The sequence below is a fragment of the Equus caballus genome, chromosome 19 (genome assembly GCF_041296265.1).
Source record: "Equus caballus isolate H_3958 breed thoroughbred chromosome 19, TB-T2T, whole genome shotgun sequence".
NCBI lineage: Eukaryota > Metazoa > Chordata > Mammalia > Perissodactyla > Equidae > Equus > Equus caballus.
Genome location: NC_091702.1, coordinates 28,951,531 through 28,975,638, shown reverse-complemented (window position 1 = coordinate 28,975,638; position 24,108 = coordinate 28,951,531). Strand labels below are relative to the sequence as shown.

The 24,108-nt window shown below is 39.1% G+C and overlaps 1 protein-coding gene and 1 long non-coding RNA gene across 21 annotated transcripts in view; one reads left to right on the top strand and one right to left on the bottom strand.

Annotated features, from left to right (window-relative positions):
- Positions 1–24,108, top strand: part of PEX5L (peroxisomal biogenesis factor 5 like) — a 213,101-nt gene that overhangs the window by 172,003 nt on the left and 16,990 nt on the right. For all 20 annotated transcript variants that reach the window (XM_070243294.1, XM_005601825.4, XM_070243291.1 and 17 more), the window contains 2 exons: positions 20,994–21,110; positions 23,364–23,507. In XM_070243294.1, the coding sequence (XP_070099395.1) occupies positions 20,994–21,110; positions 23,364–23,507 (261 nt within the window). The remainder of the gene's footprint in view (positions 1–20,993; positions 21,111–23,363; positions 23,508–24,108) is intronic.
- On the bottom strand, positions 13,190–23,434 carry LOC138919120 (uncharacterized). Its single transcript, XR_011429054.1, has 2 exons — positions 23,300–23,434; positions 13,190–13,471 (listed from the first exon to the last, which is right to left on the bottom strand). It is a non-coding gene; the product is annotated as an uncharacterized lncRNA (long non-coding RNA).

Genomic DNA, 24,108 nt, shown 5'->3' with positions numbered 1-24,108 from the left:
AATTCAACCTTCTGTTGACTGTACCTGAAGAATCCTATTTATTCTCTTCAGCATACGACATTAGCACAATAGTACTATTACCACAATAGCATAATTTGATAGTTGAGCATTCATTTGGACATTTCTGCCTTATTTTCTTCAGGGAAATCTGACCAAGTGGCAATGTTTATGATTTTGCAAAAGCTTGACTGAGGGGTGTGTCCCACTTATATTTTTAATGTAATTTTAATGTAATTTAATGTAGCTAAAGAACACAGCCAGTATTGTTTGTCACCATTTCAAAAACATGATGCTGACTTATAGCCTATTCAAAGAAAACAGCAGTCCAAAAGCCTAGTAACGGTTAAGTCTTTACTCAAAAACTATTAATTTATGGCAGTTGCTTCTTAATCTATATTTGATTTGGTAAACAAATTTGAATATCTTCTTGAAACTGGAATTTTTCGTGAATCTTAATTTGCAGTCAAATCCTTATGTTTCTTTACCTCAAGGCCAAAGACAGAGGCAAATCAGTAGCATTACACCGTAATACATCACCTGCCAGAATGAATCCCCATCTCTTCTGCCACAAAGAGTAGATTTTCTCTTCTCAAAGGAGAAAGCCTCTTCCGTAAGATTATCAGATGCTAGACTTGCTGATTAATTCAGAGACTATGGTCTCCATAACGACCAATACATTCCACAGCCTGTGTTGGAAACTTTTTTCTTTAAAAATTGGCACCTGGGCTAACAACTGTTGCCAATCTTTTTTTTTTTTTCTGCTTTATCTCCCCAAACCCCCCTGTACACAGTTGTATATCTTAGTTGCAGGTCCTTCTAGTTGTGGGATGTGGGACACCGCCTCAACATGGCCTGACGAGCGGTGCCATGTCTGCGCCCAGGATCTGAACCCTGGGCTGCCACAGCAGAGTGCGCGAACTTAACCACTCGGCCACAGAGGTGGCCCCTGGAAACTTTTTTCTACTTAAAAGCCTGTCACTAGAGAGCAAGCTACATCAGAACACTGAGAGGGGGAAATAATACTTTAAAATATATATATAAAGTGTTTTTTACTTAGTAAAGTGGTCAATATATTGGTTAAATTGTTTATTTTTCAAATCTCTTATTTTGAGATATCTTTATTTCCTGTTATTCTACCATGCTATAACATTATTAAACATTATTATTTGTCAAGCTTGTACTAGCTTTTGCACATATGCTATCTCTCTTAATTCTCAAAATAATCCTGAGTTAAATAGTAGTAATCCATTTGCAGATGAAGAAATTACCCAAAGGCGCAGAGTAATACGATAGTAAGTAGCTACTGTCGGAATTCAAACTCAAGGCTTGTTGGTCCAAGACAGTGATTTTTCTGTACAAAATGTTGCCTTCTCCAGAGATTTTAAGTAAAATTTCCCAAATCTATTAAGACAAGTGGAGCTGAAATCTAAATCTTTTACTTCCCAGTGAAACTTACATAACATCAGAAGTAAATGAATTTATGGCTTTGAAAAGAGGGACTGTTAATATTTCTTCGTGAAAACCTATAATAAAGATCTCCATTATTCTTTAATGCACTTGCAGTTGGATTCCTGCGTTTTAAGGATGTATCAACATGGAGAGGCAGCCCTGGTACAGCCAAGTTAAGTAGGGTTTAAGGGAAATTTAATTTTCAGATTTACAAATTTTATTTCTCTGATTTTAACCTGTTCTTAATTCCTCTGTTCCAACTTATTATTGAAATAATCAAAGAAACAAAACACAGGGAGAAAAAAGTCTTCATAAGTACTGCATAATATGAATAGATGCCACTAAAATGCCAGAAAGTTTGAAGAATTTCTAAAAATATTCTAAGACTATTCTTGAAAGAAAACACACATTCTGTCTTTATGAACAATCGAGGTCTAAAAACTCAATTTTTCAGCAAACACCAGAAGGCCAAGGTAGAAGCAGAAAGGAGCAAAAGGGATAATAAATCTCTCACCTTAAATGAAGGAATTCAATATTATATTTGTTACTGAATCAGTAGAGAAATAAAAGGTCAAAATTGTGTTTAATTGAGTATTAACTACTAATACAATAAAAATTAATGTAATACTTCCAAATTAATAAAGGATGAAAAGAAGGAGGAAAATGGCTTATCAATATGGCAAATGATGGGGGAAGAGAGCAAAAGTAAGTCCTCTTATCTCAATTATCACAATAAATGTGAGTTAAAGTCTTCATTAGAAAACAAAGATATTCTTCACAGTTTCAAAAATAAAATACAAGTTCTTTTAAAAGAAATACAAATAAAATTATAAAGAAAATAAAATTATACATACAATTAAACAAAACTATACAGAAAAATTATAATAACGAAAAGGGTGAAGCTATACTAGACACATTACTAGATAAAAGAGAATTCACACCCAAAAGGATTAAATGGAATAAGGGACAGTTTAGACTGATTAAAGGTAAATTTTACATTGAAGATATAATAATTATGAATCTTTATGTAAACTTAGAAAATCAAAAAGTAGAAGTACAGGGGCCAGCCCAGTGGTGCAGCGGTTAAGTTCGCATGTTCTGCTTCAGGGGGCCGGGGTTCACCAGTTCGGATTCCGGGTGCAGAGATGGCACCCCTTGGCACGCCATGCTGTGGTAGGCATCCCACGTATAAAGTAGAGGAAGTGAGCACGGATGTTAGCTCAGGGCCAGTCTTCCTCAGCAAAAAGAAGAGGATTGGCAGCAGTTAGCTCATGGCTAATCTTCCTCAAAAAAAAAAAGAGTAAAAGGTAGAAGTACGATAAAAGTTCTGCAATATGGTAGACTAGGTACCCTTCAACTCTTATATTATAAATATTAATATTTAAATAAAATGTTAAATATTAAAACCAGCTTTTTAAATGTGTGGATTAGCTTGAAAGAAAGTAAGAAAAATCCTTAGAGGCTAGAAATATGAAGTGGGAACATAAATTCAGAGTATGAGCAAGGACTAATGCTAGCTGCTACCTTAAATTATCTGCTAATCTCATTTACCTGCAGCTACAGATTTTAACAGTCACATGGGTGATAATAAACAAAATCTTGGGCCCAAACAAAGTGGGGAGTCAAGTTTTTAAAAAGCCGAGAACCTTGAAGGGCCACACTTTAGTGACGGATAAACTAGGGAGGAAATGTTATCAGTTATTGGTGATAGATAAGGATTCATCAACGCACCAGAAACTTTGAGGAATTCTAAAAATTACAGTATTGGGTAGGGGAGAGTCTCCTAAGAGAATATGGAGCAATAAGCAATCTTCATGCAAGTTAGGCTGTAATTCACACAACCTGCATGGTCCTGAAACTATCAAGCCAAGAATTCAATTTAAAGTGACCCCTTGTGGTAGTACCCGCACTGCCTGCCAAACGCGCATACATGCACGTACATAAAGAGACACACATGAACACACATATGTATATACATAAACATACACATACATAGATACATATATAAACAAACACATATACGTGCGAGTACATTAAAACACATACATAAATTATTATAATTTTTCTGTATAGTTTTGTTTAATTGTATGTATAATTTTATTTTCTTTATAATTTTATTTGTATCATTTATCATATAACTAACATTTTTTGAGCATTCATTATGTTCCAGCTACTCTGCTAAATAAATACATAAATATACACAAACACACATGCATCCTTAAAATACATGCATAAACACACATACGTACACACACATGCATTCACACAGTTGCATAAACACACACACATTCTCTCTAAAGGAATGCTCCTCAAACCAAGCCTCAAGAAATTTTCACAAATAAATTTCCAAAAATATATAAGTTCAAAATCAGATATCTGAAAACACATAAGAAACCATGAGTGAGAGTCAGCAGAAACAGCAAACAGAAAGATCATACTTCAAAGACTTGAGAATTGTCAGATATAAAATATAATAGAAGAATGCTTCACATATTTAAATAAATAAAAGAGAGAATTGAAAACATAAGTAAAGGACAAATGACTATCAAAGTAACTGGGCAAGTATGGAAAAAATAGAACTTTTAGAAAAAATATAGTAATAACTGCAATTAGAGTCTAATTAGTGTTATTCAGGAGGAATATAAATATATTTATTAATTTTAGACTTTTAAATATGCATGTTATATTTTTAAGGGTAATCACAAAAATGATAGAAATGGAATATATGACACAGTAAATTAAAGGAGAGAAAAATGGAATTAAGGAAAAAGAAAAAGCTTAGTCATTCCAAAATAAGGCAGAAAAGGAGAAAAACACTTTTAAAAGGTAGAACAAATAGAAAGCACAAAATAAAATGGAGAAATAAATCCAGATATATCTGTTATTTTGTGAATTAACCTATCTCTACAATTCAGTGACAAAGATTAGCTGACAAGATTTAAAATAAAATGAATTCTAGACTGCTTATAAAAGACACACCTAAAACATAAGGACACAAAAAGTCAGAAAGAATAATCATGGAAAATATATACCAGGCAAACTATAACCAAAAGAAAGCTGACATAGCTATTGGTATCAAGTAAAAAAAAAAAAAACTCTTTAGGCAAAAAGCATTTCTAAAGGCAAAAAGGATTTGTAACTAATATAATAAAGTTCAATTCACAGGAAGATAAAACCATTCCAAACTTGTATACAACTAAAAAGATATGTTCAAAATATATAAAGCAAAAATGGAGAAAACTACAAAGAGAAATGAATGAATCTACTATCATAATGGATATTATAGTATGCCTCTCTAAAAATTGATGTCATACAGAAAGAGATCAGCAAAGACACAGAAGATTTACTCTAGTGGACACACACAAAATGCTGTACACAACAATTGTAGGAATATGTATGTGAAAAAAAAGTGTTCTGCCTCTAATGGGGCAAAGAATTTTTAAAAATATTATATTCAGTGCTAGTGGAAGAATGGACTTGTACAATATTTCTGAAAGACAGTTTCGCAAAAAATATCAAAAGCATCAAGATTTTTGTGCCTTTTGACCCAGCAGTTGCTTAATAATCCTGAAGAAATACGAACTCATGTGCATAAAGATACATGCCCGAGGATATTTGACGCAAATTTTTACAATAGCAATAATAGGAGAAGGTGAAACGTAGTAAGATAAATCTAAAGGCTCATTAAAATGATGTAATAGTTATATATTTATTGACATGTAAATATGTCCATAATAAAAGGTTGCCCAACCACATGTACAGTAAGGTTCCATTTTCACAAGCAAATGATAAAATAATGATAATAACTAACATTTTTTGAGCATTCATTATGTTCCAGCTACTCTGCTAAATATTTTAGAAGTATTATGGAATTTACTTCTCACAATAACCCTACAATATTTTAAAGTAAATATTTTAACTTCTTTTTATCGATGAAAAAACTGGAGCTCAGAGAAGGAAGTAACTGGCCCTGAGACTCAGAGTTGATGAGCAACGGTTTTCATATGTCAACACAGGAGGAAAGCCTAAAATAAGATTGACCAAACTGCTCCCAGTTATTATATCTGGGTAGTGAAATCATTTTTTGTGTTTTCATCGATTTTTTCTAATCTGTCTACAAGGAAGAGCCCTACATGTGTTTTTAATTTTTAAGTATTTTATCAAAAAGTATCAACCCAAATAAAAATGCATAAATGAAATAAAAATCCGTTCCTCTCATATTTTGAATGAATTTTAGGAAGTCTCTAGAATATGATGTTAACACCCACGTTAGTATAGTTTGAAAGACTTGGGCGATCCCTAATTTAAATTCAGTTTAATCCTTCTCTTCCCCTGCCATCTGGACAGTTAATAGGCTCTGAGGAGTTCCCCTCATGAAAACAGAGCGTGTTTATAGTTTATTGTCATTAAATACTTAGTTAAAATGTGGGACGGAAATTATCTCTGAAAACAACCTTTTAATTATTCAAATGTCATGACAGCATAGCTTAGATGCAACAATTGACTTTTCCATTCCTCTTGAGTCAACAATGTTCTTCAGATTCTAAATATCCTTTTAAAAAATAAATCACAAGCTCTGCCTCCAAGGAAAAAAATAGCCCTTAATGTGGTTTTGTCCTCACAGACCTTAAACAGGGTTGTTTGTGCTCAGCTAGTTAGCAGCATCCATTATTGACTGATATATTGTGTCATATTGTTGCCGGCACGTTGGGTTCTTGTTGTCTCGCAGGATAGAAATCGAGAGACAACAAATGGGAGTAGAAAAGTAAGAGTTTATAAGCTTGTGCACAGGAGAGGCACAAGGGAGCCGGTACAGAAAGGAAAGGGGCAGGTGACCGGCTCTTTAGGGAGCAGGATTGTGGGGCTTTTATTAGGCAAAGCCTGGGGAGGAGGGCCTCATCACGGCATGTAGAGGCGGAGTTGTGCTTGCACCTGCACTGTCGCGTAGCATGCTACCACATGCGATGCATGTATCATTAGCATGCTAGCTCTCTACCCCTGGAGACACAGGCCATTGGACATCTACCCAATTTTTTCTTGGCTAATCTGATGATAATAGAGTGGAAAAGCACAGACTGGAGTCAGGAAGACCTACATTGAAATCTCAGTTCTGCACTGTGAGCCATTTTCTTTGGGCAAGTTATTCAATCTCTGTGACATTGGCTTCCTCATTTATAAAAATGGAAATCGTGTTCATAAGCCCATTTGAGGAATTAAGTGAAATAGGGTGCAAGAAAAGGTACATCCTAGGAAGCTCGGGAAACCATTCATTCAACAGGTATTTGTTGAGCGCGTATCAGGCACCAGGTCTCTTGGCTATCATCTCTTTTAATGGGCAGAACTTGATAGGGTGAGAATAAAGGAAAATTTCGTTTTGCCTTCTCCGGCCCATTCAAACCCCATTTGTGAGCTAGTTTTATCCAAGCCTCTGACTGAAATCACAGCTTGGTCCCTTGTATTAGTTTCCTGTGGTGTTATAACAAAGTACCACAAACTAAGTGGCTTAAAACAAAAGAAATTTATTGTCTCACAGTTCTGGAGACTAGAAGTCTGAAATCAAGGTGTTGGCCATCCTCATTCCAAAGCCTCTAGGAGAGCATCCTTCCTTGCCTCCTCCAGCTTCCGGTAGCCCAGGTGATCCCCGGCTTGTGGCAGCATCACTCCAGTCTTCACATGGCCGTCTTCCCTCTGAGTGTGGGTCCAAATTCCCTTCTTCTTATAGGACACCAGTGATACTGGATTAAGGGCCCACCATGAGAACCTCATCTGAATTTGGCTATATCTGCAAAGACCCTATTTTCAAATAAGATCACATTCACAGATACCAGAAGTTAGGACTTCACTGTATCTTTTGGGGGAACACATTTCAAACCGTAAGAGTCCCATAACTTTTCCAGTCACTCTAAGATAATAAAAAGTCCTCCAGAAACTTTGGGTCTCAAGAACAGTGTTGTTTCAGTAACCAACATTTCCAGTCCTCAATAAAAATGATGTGACTCCTTCCCTATTCACAATTTAGAGATTCTCTCCTCCCGAAGCTAGGAGCGTGTTTAGGCTTGATACTCTGTGTGGGGAAGCCACCAGCTGAACCTTCTCTCTCCTGGCTCCACTTCCTCCCCCTCCCCTCAGTAGTCACAGTTTCTGAGCCCTCCAGTGTGGGCCCAGAGCAGTGACGAGGAGGGGAAGGAGCCCAGCCCTGCGTGGCAGGTACAGTCATGGCCTGGCATAAGTGCTCTCCGGGCTCGGTGGGATATTTAACGCAATGAGTACATTCTCTCTTGTTCTGATTTTGTGGGTCTCTGAGAGATTCCTGCTGGAAGTAGCCAGCTACGGTTCCAGTGAGAAAGTCACCAATCCTCACCCTTCCAGGAAGTCCTCTTGGGTGGAATTCAAGACAGCTGCAGGTTGGCTCACCCCTTGATGGCCCAAACCTGGTCATGAGAAACACACATCCTTGAACATTCACCTCATAGAATGCTCTCCCCTGACACCTTCAACTCTAGCCCTTTTATAAGGATAGTAGGCTAAATGTTGGAGAAAAAAATATATAGATATAATATAAAGATAATCAATATTATATATACATATATATATAAAACCATTCCCTTTGCAAGTCCTGCATAGGTAGTCAGGCACCGACTTTTTCATTTTTTTTCTTTCCTTTTTTTGAAACTGCAGCTGAAACTCAGACTGAGAGAGTCCCATGTTAACATTCCATCGTAGTTTCCTTCATTCCTGATAGAAAAGAAGCTGAGTGCAGTATCGCTGACCTTGTAGTTCTAAACAGAATGAACTTGGTTTGTCTCAGAAAATTAAGTGACAAGAGACAAGCAGAGGGGCTCTGTTCTGCTCTTTCCTCCACCAAGATAATATTTGCCAAGCAACAACATTGATTGATCCTTAGTGCTCAGGACAGGTTAGAATTGCAGAACAGGATGAGGGAAACCAGAGTGCATTCATGAAAAGGGTGTAAGAGTAGCAATTAGGCAATGTGGGTCTGGCCCTGGTCTGGTTATTAACTAGCTAGTGACCTTGGACAAGTCACTTATGAAAGTCAAGTAAATTAATACACTTGAAAGCTCTTTAAAAATTATACATACTCAAGGTGACAATACTATTGCTCTTAGTAAGAAGCAATGTAGTTTTGTGACTAAATCCTCATTTCTTCACTTAGAAAATCTCTGATTTACTCTTTCCTCTCTATTCTCATTGCAATCATCCTGGTCTCAACCCAGATTACTGCAATAGCCTCCTAATTTCCCTCTTCTGCCCCACGCCCGACAGTTCATCCCCACAGGGGCAGGTTGGACTAGATGCCCATAAGGCTTCTTCCTTCTTGGTGTGATGCTCGGATATATGAGACAATAAACAGGAAAAGAAAACATAGCTATTCCTTTTCCTACCTCCTTTCTTAGCGTTGGCTACAATTCAAATATGGCATTTGGCTTAACAGTTAAAGATTAGATAGATACATAGATACATAGATGGATATAGATAGATAGGTAGCTAGGTAGGTGGGTAGGTGAGTGGGTGGGTAGGTATAAATGCATGAAATTTAGTGGGGAAAAGCAAGTTAAATGAAGATCAGGATTTTTCAGCTACTTCATAACAGTTTCAGTAACTCCACAAACACTCCAAATTTATTGTTGTATTTATTGTTACAATGTACGACAGCGTGTGTGTCTTTTGATCCTCATTTTCTCTCAATCTGTGGCGATCTGGCTTCCACTCCTATTCCACAGACATTGCTCTGGACAAAGTCATCACATCTCCACTACTGTTCACGCCCATAGATGCGCTTCAGCCTAATTTAACTCTCCACAGCATTCGACACTGTTAAACATTTCCTCCACTTAAGGATTCTCTGTCAGTGGGTTTTCTTCCCTCCTCTCGAGTGAGTTCTTCCTCCTCTGCCTCTTCCTTGTTGCTGATATTCCTGGGAGTGCAACTCCAGGCAGCCTGTTCTCCACTCCTGACACACTCTCGCTGATTGAACGCATCCCCTTGCCTGGTTCCAGTCACTATTCACATGCTGATGACTCAAAATCCACATCTCTGGCTCTGATTTTTCCTCCTGAGACCAAACCCACGTAGCCCACAGCCTACTCAACATCTATGCTCGAACATATCAAAGGCACATCAAACTGAACATATGCAGATCCAAGCTCTTCACCATAACCCTGCTTCGCTTTTTCTGTTCTCCGCCTCGGGGAATAGGATCCCACAAACGAAAAGCCTCATCTCTCTCTCTCTCTCTTTATCCTCCAAACATCTATGTCTCCTCCAACATCTAATCAAATACCAAATCCTATTGATTCTACTAAATATCTCTTCAATCCACCCATTTCTCTTCATCTCCATTGCCGACACCCTACTCTGGTCGCCATTGTCTCTTATACAGACAACTCTATCAGCCTCGTAACTGGTCTCGCTGCCTCCAGAGAGGAGAATGGAATGCCCTACTTACTCTATTCTCTTCACTTCGGTCAGAGTAATTTCTAAAACACAGATCTGAATTGACTTCCCATTTGTCCTTAGAGTAAAGTCCAAACTCGCTGACCCAGCTTTTTAAGGTTCTTCATGATTTGGACCATTCGCCTCTACATCCTCAACTCTGACTCCCACCTTGATACCTATACTGGCATCATAATAAATTATCTGTTCCCAGAATAGGCCATGTAATCTTCCTCTTAGCTTTTGTACGTGCTGTTCCTCCTATCAGAAATGTCCTTTCCTCACTCCATTACTTGGCTAACTTTTCACTCTTAGAGTCTCAGTTGGCTTTTACTGCTTCCAGGAAGATGCCTGAACTTCCAAGTCTGGGTTGGGTTCGTTTTCTCTTTGCTCCCAGAGCACCTTTTCCCCCCTTGTCTTACAGCTCTGTATTGCATTTGTCTGTGCCCCACCAGACTGCACACTCCAGTGGCAGGATCAGCATCTATCTTGTTCATTGCTATACTCTGGTGACTAGAACATTGCCTGCTACATAGTACGCTTGTCAATAGTTTTGCTAAATGAGTGAATTAAATTTGTAAGTATTTATAATAAATTACTTTGAGAAGATGCTACCCTTCAGATTTTATAATAACCTCAATAAAAGAGGTTCTGTATGAAAAAAAATCCGTTTTATAAAGACATTAGAAAAACATCTATCTTGAACATCTAAGTATTTCTTTTTTAAAATGTTGTGCCTGGCCTTTCAAAATGTGTTCCTAATTATATAATAGCTCCTGAAACCAGTGCGGGTATGTATATCATTTATTAAATTGCAGCAAAACTTGCCAGGACAGTCTAAGAACTGAAAATAGAGGAATTTCAATCCATCCATAGCCGCCTCTCCATTGTTTGTTAGGTTCTGTAGAAAAGAGTGTTCCAATGGTAGACTTTCTTCCAGGCCGGTGGAGTCTCTGGCCTGGCATTTTATTGGGCTTCTCTTCTGTGTTTTGATACTGGGAATGAGGCAGCTGCTGCCAAGAAGCTAGATCCAATGCCTAGTATCCTTGGCAGAGAAAATATTTCTCCAGTTCTATCCAAATTAATCCTCACAGGTCAATAAATCAATACACAAGGAGAATGTGTGATGATTTTGACCATCTGGACTTTTTTTAAGGCTTTGGTGGGTGTAACAGAGACTACCTAGCTCCACAGTGGCTATGAACACCTGGACATTAACTCAACGTAGCATGGACACGGTCCCCTTCCCACATAATCCCACCACCCTGATCCAGGGCAGGGGAGCTCCTGGTGGCTTTTCAGAATCCTCGCCTTGCTATTGAGTCAGCCAGTTTGATTTCAGTGTCAAAGAAAGCAGCTTCAACCAGTTTCCTTCCCAATACCCACATAAGATAACAAACTGGATCTAGACTCTGTCTTCACACCTGGTCAACCATTGTGACAATCAAGTAGTCAAAAAGATGAAGGGAACATGTCAAAATTTTGGTACAATATGATCAACACAATATGAGTGATCTTTTTATCTGAATTTTCCTGCCAAAATGACTGACCCAGTTTTTTTTTTTTCTTAAATACCCCTAAAGAATGGGGCAGGGGGTGGAGGATTTCCACCAGGGAAGACAGTGTCTACATGAGTATTAAATATAGCAAGTTAAATTCTCTTTCACCAGGAAAAAATGTTACAAAGGAAACTGCTTCTAAACCAGTCCCTCCGATGCCTTGCCCTGCAGCAAAGGAAAGGGCGGGGCGAAAGAACCTGTTTACACGCCCAGACATCCTAAGGCTGCTTTAGTTGTAGCTATAAATGCTACCCCTGGTAAGCTCTATGTTCTAAGCCCAGTGACATACTTTCATCCTTTCACTCACTGCTCACAGCAGCCCTATCAGGTGAGTGTCACTCCCATTTAATGTGGGAAAATTGGGACAGAGAGAGATTTAGTAACTTGTTCAAGGTCACACCACAATTAAGTGGTGGAACTGGGATTCCAACCAGGTCTAACTCCAAAACTCCTGCCTTTAATTGCTATTCCCAATATAAAGAATGTTTGCGTGTTTTGCAGGCCCTGAACCAACCATAGCACTTAGAGTTGTTGGTCACCAGAAAATGATTCCTTTCTCAAAGATTCTCTCTTATTTATTTTAAAAGCGACAACAATAAGGGAAGTCAAAAAGTTGGCGGAGGAAAGGTCAGGGACTATCCAGAAATCCCACTACACTAATAAATTAACTGTTTTCATTTTTTCAGGTTTCTCCCAGTCTTTGTCCAATCTGTATACGTAATTATATGTAGTTTCAAAGGCCATTTTAAATGACCAGTTAGTATTGAAAAGATAAATACGTCAAATGAGTTGTCTCCTCAAAAACATATAAAAATTGTTTTAATTCTACCCTCCACATTCTGGGTTTCATTTCCTTTTCTGGAACAATAACAAGAAAATCTTGAAGAAATCTGACTCACACAGCAGATGTGAGGATCAGAGAACCTGCTGGCTAATTGGAGATGAGTTTCACTGGAAACAATCATACAAAAACAAGCTATGTATGGTAAGTTCCTATTCCTGATGGCTTCTCAGGATACACCAAATTTATCTCACCAAAGAGCTCTGTTTTGTGGAACTTCAGATGCTCATGCCCTGGGTCTCTATATAAGCGTTTTCCAGGCTGTGTTCTGGAGAACCTTAACCACACACACACTCAGAGTTTGAAGGTAAATACATTTAGGGACTACTGTTTCCATCCTCCTCTTAGGGATTTAAAATGTACATTAGCATAGGAAGATCCTGGGAAGTCATGAAGTATGAAACCTGCTCACTTTTGTCCAGAAGTTGCAAACTCAGTTGCCAGGAGCCAGGCAGGTAAAGGTAATGATCTGGTGGGGACCGGGATGAAGTAGAGAACACATGTACCACCTGAGAGTTGCTGTTTCTAGACATGCAGGCCTAAAATTAACAGATCTTCGTGAAATGTCTGAAATCTGAGTTTTGATGTGAAATTTCTCATGCAGAATGTGGGGGGATGAACATGTCTCTTCGCTAGATCTGGCCCACAGGCCACCAATTGGCAGCTTCTGGTTTAACCTAAAGTTTCTCAAGCCCATTTAACCACAGAACTTTTTGTTTCTAGAACACTCTTTGGGGAAATGCTACCACACTTCATTATTCTGCCAACGCTGCAAGGAAGCCCAGTCAAAGGTCCCTTCTCTACACTTAGTCTTCCTTCTCTGTTCCGGTCCTCTGACCTAAGTATGTTCTAGTTACTCTGACCGTGTAATAAATTACTCCAACACTTGTGGCTTAAAACAGCAATATTTATTTTACTCGAAATCTGTAATTTGGGTGAGGCTCAGAGAGGATGGCTCATCTTTGTTCCACTAGGTGTCAACATGGCTTGAAGGCTGGCGGGCGAGGGGTGGGATCCATCTGAAGGCACTCTCATCACAAGTCAGATGACTTATGCTGGTGGTCACCTGGGATCTTAGTGCAGGAGACGGCTGAAACACCTACAGGTGGACTTTCTTTGGGGCCTGGGCTACCTTCCAACATGGTAGCTAGATTCCATGAGTGACAGTCTGAAGAGAAAAGAGAGAGGCAGGGTGAATCTGTATCACCTTTTAGGATCTGGCCTCGAAAGTCACACCAGGTCACTTCCATTGTATTCTATTTGTCAAGTGTTCAAAGACAGGGCAATAGACTCCATCGCTAAACAGAGTGTGGCAAAGTTCTGAAGAGGATGGGAGACAAGAAATACTGTTGTAGCCATTTTTGGAAGATACAATCTGCCATAAAGGAAAGGATGAAATCTCTTGAATTCTGGCTCTTTCATTTACCAGTAATAGTGTGACTTTGAGCAAGCAACTTCATCTCTTTTTGCATCATTTGTTCACCCTATCCTGAATTACAATCACCTCTATTTTTATTTTATCATTGGATAGTGAGCCTCTTGAGAAGAGCATCCCCATCTAGGTGTTTTGTTTCGTTAATATTCCTATAATGCAAAGTACAAACACGTGGTTTGGGTTTAGTAAATATTTCTAATACTTTATTTTTTAAAACTATTCGGAGTTTCCTAGTAACTTTTCATGACTTGTAGACGTGACTGAAGGAGAAGAAACTCCCTCTGGAACTGAGTCACACGGCTTGCAGTTCATATTGTTCTGTGCCAGTCTTAGCCTAGGGATAACCAATGTTGTGGTTGGACCAGCCCTTGTGGGTCTTATTATGATTGCAAGATGCCCTCAGAAATAAGCATCAGGAAACTTTGGGGGGGAAAAAGTTTATTACTTACAAGTCCTGGAATTTACATGGCACACCTGGGGCCATACAGTGAGATAGCAGTAGAAAGGGATGGGGCAGGGGGTTCGGGGGCTTGGGAGCTGAGGGTCTGCTTTGATTGGGGTCGAGGGTGGGGGCCTAGAGTCTTGAGGGCTCACTCTTTATTGATGAATTTAAAACACCAGAGCATAAATTTAAAGCACGGGGAGAGAAAAAACAATTGGCCCAATGGTCAGTTATTGAAATCAACCAAGATCTCTAAAACAAACGATCCTTGCAGGGGAGGTGGGGGACAGCCTGGCTCTTTATCTAGTCTGGTGGCTGGCAATGTGCTTATTCAAGATAGCCATCTTTGAAGTAGATGTCTCTTTGAGGTGGATGCCTTGGCAAGCGAAGCTTAAGTCAAGGATCGTCCCACAAAAAGAAAAGCCACCTGTCGGGGCTTACACTACAACTACCCACATGCCGCTTCCCTTGTCACATGACTTGTTGTCACATTGAACATGAGACAAGGCTCAAACCCAAGGGCCCTCCCCACCTCCTCATGCCTGTGGTAAAGTAGCCCTCTAGTCCCCTGCCGCTGGTGGCACAAAGAGCAACCAGGAGGCCTGCAAGAAATAAACAGCCTCTAAGAAATTGGCCCCATAAAAGTCTACTCCCAAAGCAGCAGCAAACACCAGACTTAGTCTCCAAACCTCGCTCCAGTGCACTTAAGAGCTGTTCTTTGTTGTGAATACAAATAGCACTGGAACCACAAACCCACATATAATCATGTGAAACTTGGGGTTCTGCAAAGGCATTCATTTGCAAATAAATATGCTAAGAGCCCTTTCAGAAAGGACCGCTGCCCATTGGAACAACTTTTGCTCATTGTGCTTTCATACTCCATTCCTTTTCGCCACTTGCCAAGTGAAGAAGAATGGAAGGGAAAGAACAGGAAACTTCGATTCTCTGTTAGAAATGGCTCTTGGTTGCCTTCCGACATCCTCCTCAAGCCTTGTGTTGCATTATTCCCAGCTTCCTACACCCTTTCCTCTCCTTCCCATCGTTTCCTAGTTTTCCTCCCCACGTTTCTGCAGCTAACTTGCTGCCATGTTGTTTGGTGAGAGCCTCAGGCTATTTACCCAGGTGCCTGCCAGCATCAGCAGTGATGGGCGACTGAATTAAGCAAGAAGTGTGTCCAACCCAGAGGCAACTGGAAAAATCTGTATTGAGTGCTAGTACCAATATTTTTGTTTTTCAACACGTCTGAACCAACCAGTTTACAGTTCGTGGGATTGCATCCTCTATCCTGGGAAATATTCTTTTTCGTATATGAATATAAAATAACATTAACTGCCAATTCCTTGGTCCTTATAAGTCACAAATTCTAAGCACTTTACGTATATTGTTTCACTTAATCCCTACAACTGCTCTAAGAGACTTTTTACGTTTGACAGATGAGGGGACTGAGTGAAAGAGGTGAACTAAATTGCCGAAGGTCACTTGACAAAGGGCATAGCCGGGATTGCAGCCTGTTCTGCTTGCTGCCAAAGCCCATGTGTTTTCTTCCCGAAACTGTTTAGATTGAGGAAGGGGCATGCATGACAGATTCTTTTCTTCTCTCATAGAGATTTTATTAATTTTGAGCCTTCCTGTTTGACTCAATAAATCAATTCATTAATAACGCTGCAAGCAGAGATACTCAGGGTTGTAAGAGACCCTAGAATTCATAAGGTCAAACTGATCTCTGAATCGTCTTTACAGCACTCCTCACATTGGCTATTCTGTGTCTACTTGAAGACTTTGATGTTGGGGAACCCATCTGTCTGAGGAGGAAGCTATTCATTCCATTTTCAGGCAGCTTCATGTTGCGTTTGATAAAAATCTGTCCCCCTGGAACTGCCATTCATTTATCCTAGTTCTGCTGTCTGCAAAAGCAGGCTGAGCCGGCTTGCTCAGCTCTCATTACCCTCTGAGCCTTGCTTGACCAGGCGAATTGCTTCACACACTCGGTTACTGTTGCCTGTTTGCTCTTGTCTGAATAGACTCCAGTTTGTCAATGACCCTCACTACCTGGGACACCCAGGACTGCACCCAGAGCTCAAACTAATTCTGACCAATCAAAATTCAATCCCCTCCTCGAACACAGTGCTGCACATCTATGATTGCAGCCCCAGGCTGAATGTGTTCTTTGGGCATCCACGTGGAATTCTCAACTAATATTGAGCTCTTCATCAACAAGAGATGTGGTAAATGGGAACATTTCAGCCACTCTTTGCCAGCCTAGGCTGCTGGATCCCAGGGCAATGAGGTCCCTAACTCATCTGCATATAATTTCACTTCAACAAAAATTGTTTGTTGTGGCAAATACTTCATCCAAACTTGCATGGTGATTTTCATTCCTCATCATGTAAGGGGTACCTTTTTTTCTTTTGCATATGCAGAATGGGTTGATTGTCTGTTTAGGTTTTTTTTAACTTTGATTCAGTGACAATTAATCAATGGTTGTCTAAAGAGGCAAAAGAAAGTCAGACTCCTCACATGCAGAATTGGCATGTAATCTCACATCAACACAACCCCAGGATCTTTCTAATCAGTGATTGTGTTTGACCACAAAATTGAAAGTATCTTTACTTTAACTCAAGGATGACCAAAATAGACTGGTGAATGGGAACTGATTATCTGCTATTCCTTAAAATTCCCTGGTTCTAAATTAAATTATTTTCTTATTCTTTATATTTTGACTTAATTAATATTTAATTTTGTCATGGTTCTTATAGAAATTTTTATTTTCTAGTTTTACAATCAAAAAGGAAAGGGTAAATGTCAAATATACTTTGGGGAAAATGCTTTAAAGTATAATTTTTAGAGATCAGTGACTAGGCTAGAAGCCCCCATCAAAAAAAAAAAAAAGAATGATCTTGGGCTAAGATCTCCCTTCCCTCTTATTCTGATCTTCTGCATCCATCTGTGTAGACAAAGAAGCCTGAGCTACTGTCTAATGAACCCAGTCTTCTCACTTTACAAATGATGGAACATAATGTACAGATGGGTTAAAGTGACTTGCTCAAGTTCACATGGATAACGGCAGCTTCTAGCACATATCTCTCTTCTTCCAAGCCATTGATACAGAATATCATTTTGAAGGAATTCAGAGAGGCAAGAGATTACTCTCGTATGGGGTCTTTGGAGAAAACATCATGGAAGAATTGAAATTGGAAAGAAGTAAAGCATTTTTAACCAAATCTTACTTTTTCACCAAAATAACACATGCTAGCAATAGAAATTTTGGGAAATGCTGAAAAGCACAAGGAAAGGTGATGGAACAATTGCTCATAATCCCACCACGTGAAAGCAGTGTGATTGGTGAATTTCTCTATAGTCTTTTTTTCCTGGCACGTTATTTGTTGTTGTTTTCTATCACTGTGAACATACTACTTATCAGGGAACATTATAATTCAAAGCCTATTCCATCTTGTAATAAACTCTGCATAGGTATTATTTTAATTGCTACGTAACAGTCCATTTTTGCCATAATCTTCTTAATTTTGCTCCTATTTTTTAATAATTAGGTAGAGGGAAAGATTTAAATGAAGAGAGGAAAGATATGTAGAAGACAATATGTATTTACAGCAAATTAAAACACCAAAATACAGATGTGTATTTGAGCTTGAGCTTGTGGGTGATTTTTGTTTCATTCTTTATATTTTTCTCAATGGTACAAAGCACTAATAAGCATACCCACTTTTATTGAGCACTTACCATGTGCTTTATGCCACAGATATGTTTTCTTATTTAGTCCTTATAATGACCAACCAACTATTATATCTTCATTTTAAAGATAAGGAAAATAAGACCTAGAGAAGTTAAGGGACTTGCAGCTCAGTGATGCAGCCAGAATTTGTTCCCAGGTCTGTCTTAGGAGAAAACGGCTATTCTTAACCACTATACAACCTATCCCAAGTTTTTTACAAACATCTACCATTGTTACAATGAGAAAGCTATTTTAAAAAATGAAAATGGATTGCAAACAATAGTTCATTTCTAGTATAAGCAGATAAGTTATCACCAATAGAGTACAAAAAACAATCTACCAAAATCCCACAACAGCTAAGAAAATCATCAATACATAAAATCCCCTCAGCCATGTCTAAAATGTTTAAAATTCAAGTATGTTTCAGGTTTCTCTGAAATTGATTAGAAATAGAAAAAAAGAAGCAACGTTAATTGCAGCTACGTGAGTGAAGTCTGGATTCTGAGACTGGATGAAAATTGATTGTGCTAAAAGTAGTCTTCTGTAATTAAGTGAATCTGTGCTGTGCACTTTAATTAGTCGGCAGAACTAATTCTAAGTGGTAACCTTAAGTCCTGGTGTATGTCATTCAACAAGAACGTGGCAGCCCCACCTCAGCTGAGTTCTACCTGTTTTCCGCAGCAGTCCTATTGATGCATCCACGGCTCTAATGTGAAACTGCAGGAAATGTGATGCATCCTTTGGTAACCCAGATGTACACATTATGAAATCTTCCTCATTCCTTCATTCAGAGGACTTGTAATAGGTTTAGGTTCCAAGGAATCTCACTGGGGGAACGTAACTGCCTTAGAAAGTCCTTGAAGTCATTGGCATTTCACATCACACACTGGGGGACTTGGCAGAGTCAGTAAACATTATAAAATTCACTTGATAGGTTTCTCTTAGTTTCTATGCAGACAAGCTGAACCTGTGTCTTTGAAAAGGTGTTCAAAACAATGAATCTCCAAAAATTTTCTCTAAACCCCTCAGTATCAGATTTCATGGTATTAAAAAATGGAAAGATGATTTATTTTTCTTTTTATTGTTGTTTTTAACCTTTTTTTAATTATAAAAGTAATGCATACTCATAGAAAATTCAAGAAGTAAAGAAAAGTGGAAAGAAGCAGGAAAAACATAACCCATCATCTCTTCATTCAAAGAGGGATTGCTCTTAACATGGTAGCACATTTCCTTCTAGTCTTTTATCTAGCCATTGTCTAGCTGAGATATCATTTTGTTTGCACAAATTGGTATTCTACTAGAAAGATTCATTGAAAAAGAAATTTTGAATTTTATTCCTAACAACTTGGGTGAGTGGTGGCCATTCCACGTGCTTCTAGCATCTCAGACACAGATTAAGATGCCTGCTGCCCTGAGCTTTCACTAAGGGGAGGCCTCCCCTGAAGGGACAGGACCCACTTTGTGGTAGGAATGAGTATCCTGGACATAACAAAGGAGGAGATCATTCCTACTATTTATTTGGTAGCCTGGGATTAATCCCATTGGGCTGACCCTCATTCCCTGAACATTTGCATCCAGAAGTATGCTTATAATTCGCACTCAGAGCAACTTTAAGAAGAGTTGTCACCACAGAATAACCACTACCCAGGCATGAGGGTTGAGTAGAGGATGTGACTGGAAGGATTAAAAGGCAAGGGGCAACCTCGATGGTTTGTCAACAAGTCGCAGGACTCAGAATCATAGAAATTGAGATTTGCGGATAAAGTGTATGAATCTCAGTCTCAGACTCAGGTGTTCAAAGAATACTCATTTCTTTGTTTTCTTAAAAGAAAATAAAGTGGTTTCCAAGCATCTCGCTTACCAAACTGGCAGATAACTTAGTCTCAGGTGCCAAATATGGAAGGCTTATGTGGTGCCAGAAAACAAGGGCAGAGTCTCCACCCTCTTGTCTGTCATGCTGACTGCCAACAGCCAATCAACCCCAGCTGGTTCACTGAAATCCAGTTGCTCTCTATTTCCCAGCAATGTGGGTGTCAGAGTTCAAGTCAGCGCCCCCAGTCACACCCTCTGTCACCTTCTTGGTTGGGCCAATTTGCCAGGGAACTACCTAAAAGCGATGTACCAGTCTCCTACTCATCTCAGAACCCACCACCCTCCTTCTCTTTTCCCACCCCTGGAAAGTGCCCCTTCCTCTCTTAAGTTCTGCCCCTTTTTCCTCCCCCAAGACACGGAAAGTACTTTCTTCAGGCTTCTTCTATAAAATAGAAGCAAATGGGGGAGAAATCAGGCAGAAAAATTCTGCTTTGGTCCAGGAACACACACCTCCTCTGAAGTAAAGGAGAGCACATGGCCTGGTTTCCCTTTTGGAAGATGTAAAGGAAAATTATAATGAGAAAAACCTATTTTTCAAAAGATCATCCTGCCATAGAAATGACTTTGCATAGGACTCAGTCAAGTTCATACCCAAAGCTGAGGTCCTTCATTCTTTAGCACCCAGAGGCCATGTTTGCCAGGAGGTGATGAGCTTGGACTTAGAGGCCAGACTGGAGTTCAGATCATGTGCAGTCCTAGCTTTGTGACCATAACCCTCTAGGCTCAGTTTTCTCCTAGCACAGTGCTTGGCACAGAGTAGGATCAATTAATGTTACTTTCCTTTGTCCTTGGCCAGGGATCCCTCCCCAAGTCACTGCCCAGCCAGTCCCAAAGCTGTGGCTCTAATTCCTCATATCCTAGGAGCAACTCCAGGAAAGGCTGTCCTTCCTAAAACGTGTGCTTGGTACCCTCATTTGAAACTGTTCAAGTAATGTATTTTTAGCTGAATTTGGTTTATATGATCCCGGTCGTTCAGATGGTAGCTATTTTCCTGCCAGAGAAAATCACATCTAATCCATTTTAATATTTTGCCCACTGTGTACCCTCCAGAAGCTCTTCAACCATGAGTATTGTTGGATGTGGACAGTTGGAACATTTGATTCCTCCTCAGAACTCATTTTGACCTATGAGGAAAACCGTCTCCCTGGAAATAAACCAGATAATGTAGCATGTTCTTAAATCCATCTCTCTTCATTTCTTCTGTCTCCTAGTCAGATACAGAGTTTTGGGATAAGATGCAAGCAGAATGGGAAGAAATGGCCCGGAGGAACTGGATATCTGAGAACCAAGAAGCCCAGAACCAAGTTACGATCTCAGCTAGTGAGAAGGTGACCAGTTCTCTTATATATGCTGACCAGTTTTCTCGACCACTTTGGATCACATTTAGTTGATAACTATCTTGTGAAAACATCCAAGAGTTAAACATAAAATGTAATGTCAATCTGACCTAGAAGAAATTCTAATAGATAAAAATAATATAATCATCCAATGTGTGAAGGCAGCAGAGCTAGAATGGAATATCCTTATTTTTATGCATGTTAAGACAGACAGTGTGGCAGCCAACAGAGTTTGGACCCTGACTGCTGGCCAGTTACTGAAATAACTGACATTGGAACAAGAACTGGGCAATCCCACAATGCTTTTCGTCAGTCAGCCACATGAGCCATGTCCATGTGCTAACAACATCAGTGAAGCAGGGGAGTGAAGCAGGGCTGAGGACTATATTTCATAAGTGGTCATTACACAGCTAGCAAAGAAACTCAGTGGAAAAGATAGGCTTCATACAACCACGTCAAGCCCCAAAGGATTCCTCACAGATATTCCCCCAGTAGGAGCCCCAGCAAATGTGAGTGCAGTGAACAACCAGCCAAATTACCCATGAAGTCCCAGTTGCCCTGGGATTTATGCTTCTAAAAACTCTTGGGGAAAAAAAACAAGAAATAAGTTTAAATGATTTGAAAGATAGAAAGAGATCTCGAATTTTCTTATACAGGAGAAGAAAGACATATATATATGTTTACATAATGGGGTTTTTTTGTGGTAGAGGAAGTCTCAATATTCAGTTCTGGATAACTTCCATGATATTTAGTTCAATCCAACAAATATTTATGGAGTGTCTACTCCACACTTGATACTGCGGAAATGATGATTAATTGTCTCTGATCTTAGGGGATTTGCAATCTACATAGTCATTAAAATGTCTTCCTCCTCCCAATATTCTCTATCCCACAGGAGGCCAGGCAATCTCATAAATCAGAACCTATCTCTTTAAAATTAACTGTCTTTTCCACAAAGTAATAAAAACTAACTAAAAAGAGAACATTGATGCGGACCATCAGACTCTGGGCTGTAATCCATGCACCTGAGGCATGGCTGGGACCCTGCGCTCCTCACTCCTGGGACCCTACATTCGTAACCACTACAGAAGCTAGTCATACCCTGTGGCTTTTGATCAGGGTTTTGTCTTTCTAAGCACCTTTCCAGAATGAAGGTCTCCATTTGATCTATTTTAAAACCCTAGTAACATCATCAACAAACTAGCTTATTTGTATCTATCAAATTGGAAGGATTTTATGATAATCTATGTTAGTAAGGTTGCAACAAATAATGTCTCTCAGATATTTTCAATGAGAGTTTGAGACAAACTTTCTCAAAAACAGTTCAGCTACACATATCAAGGGCCGCAAAATAGTTCCTAGCCTTTAGCCTAATAAATCCTTCTAGAAGTCTATCCTAAGTTAACAATCAATGCAGACCAAGATTTGAGCCTGAAGCTTTCACTATAGCTTTATTTATGATGACAAAGAAATTGAAAGTAACCTGAATGTCCATCAATGGAGGGTTGATTAAATAAATTTTAACATAATATAAATAATTATATTAACTAAAACTAAGTGAGGCTTAGGTGTCAAAACTGCATATATAGGATGGGCTTATTTGTTTAATTTGTGTGCTCATAGAAAAATACTAGAAGAATTTACTTGTAAATTCTGTATTGTTTAAATTTTTCCAATAACAGAAGATCTATAACATTAAAACATGCATTCTCAATGGGGAGCTGTAGCCATCAATGAAGCATAAACTGGTTTGAGGAGTGGGTAGGTGAAAAAAATCATGCATATGGTTTGTAGCCCTCCAAAGGGCCACAGAACAGACAGATGTACAATACATGGTATCAACATTTCAGGGGCTGGGTGGCAGCCCTTAGCAAAAATATGTCCAAATGGTCAGTATTTTTAAAATCTTTGGGGGGAAATGGTTAAACCAAAAAGAACAAAAGAAATATCCAAAGGAAAATAAGCTCCAAAATATTAGCAGTGATCACATTCAGGTTGTGGCGTTATGGGTAACTTCTTGTTTCTTTTTCTATTATTTGATAACAAAATAATATTATCTAAAATTTATACAATGAAAATGTACTACATTCATAATAAGGAAAAACAGTAATTAAAACTTAATTGAAATTAAGTTAACTAAGCAATTAAAATAAATGAATTAAAATTCAAAAAGAACTTACTGAATGGAAGAAGGAAGAGATGTCGAATTGGATGTCGATGGGTTGGCCCTTCTCTGTGTTATAGGGATATTACTTCCACACTGAAAACCCCTTCAAGGACTGGCCTGGAGCATTTGAAGAAGGCTTAAAAAGGCTGAAGGAAGGGGACCTGCCAGTCACCATCCTGTTCATGGAGGCAGCAATCCTTCAGGACCCCGGAGATGCAGAGGTGTCCTTTCTTCTTCATCCTGCCAGGCTCAGAAAGTGGCTGCATGTGCTAATGAGGGACAGAACGGGACAGAGCTCTACTGGGTTGCCTTTTCATTAAGTAAAGGTTCCCCAAGGAGTTAACCTGGTTTAGTCTGATATTTGTTTGAAACTTAACAAATAGTGACCTGTTTTCTAAGCAAATCTGCAGTATCTACAGTGTCTGAAAATGAAGGGTGGGGACAGGAAAACGAAAAACTAAAATTGCCAACCTGAAAGCTCAGCGGTTTTCAGGGGCCAGTGTATAGTTTTGTTTGGATCTAAAGCCACAATATATCTCACCCTTCATTTACTCAGTCGACATTTATAGAGCACATACTATGTCTCAAGAATTATGCCAGGCACTGGCTTAAAATATTGAAGAGCTGGAAAGATAAAACAGTTGAAAGGACACATTTGTGGTCTATCTGGAGAGACGAGTAAATAAATCAATGCAGTGTAATAAAAGCAGTATCAGATAACACACAGGATGCTAGGAGAGCAGAGAGCAAGGCTCCTGATCCAGCCTTCCCCTCCTAGTGAATCCAAAGCCGAGTTTTGAAGGAGAGAGGTTTAGTTAAAGA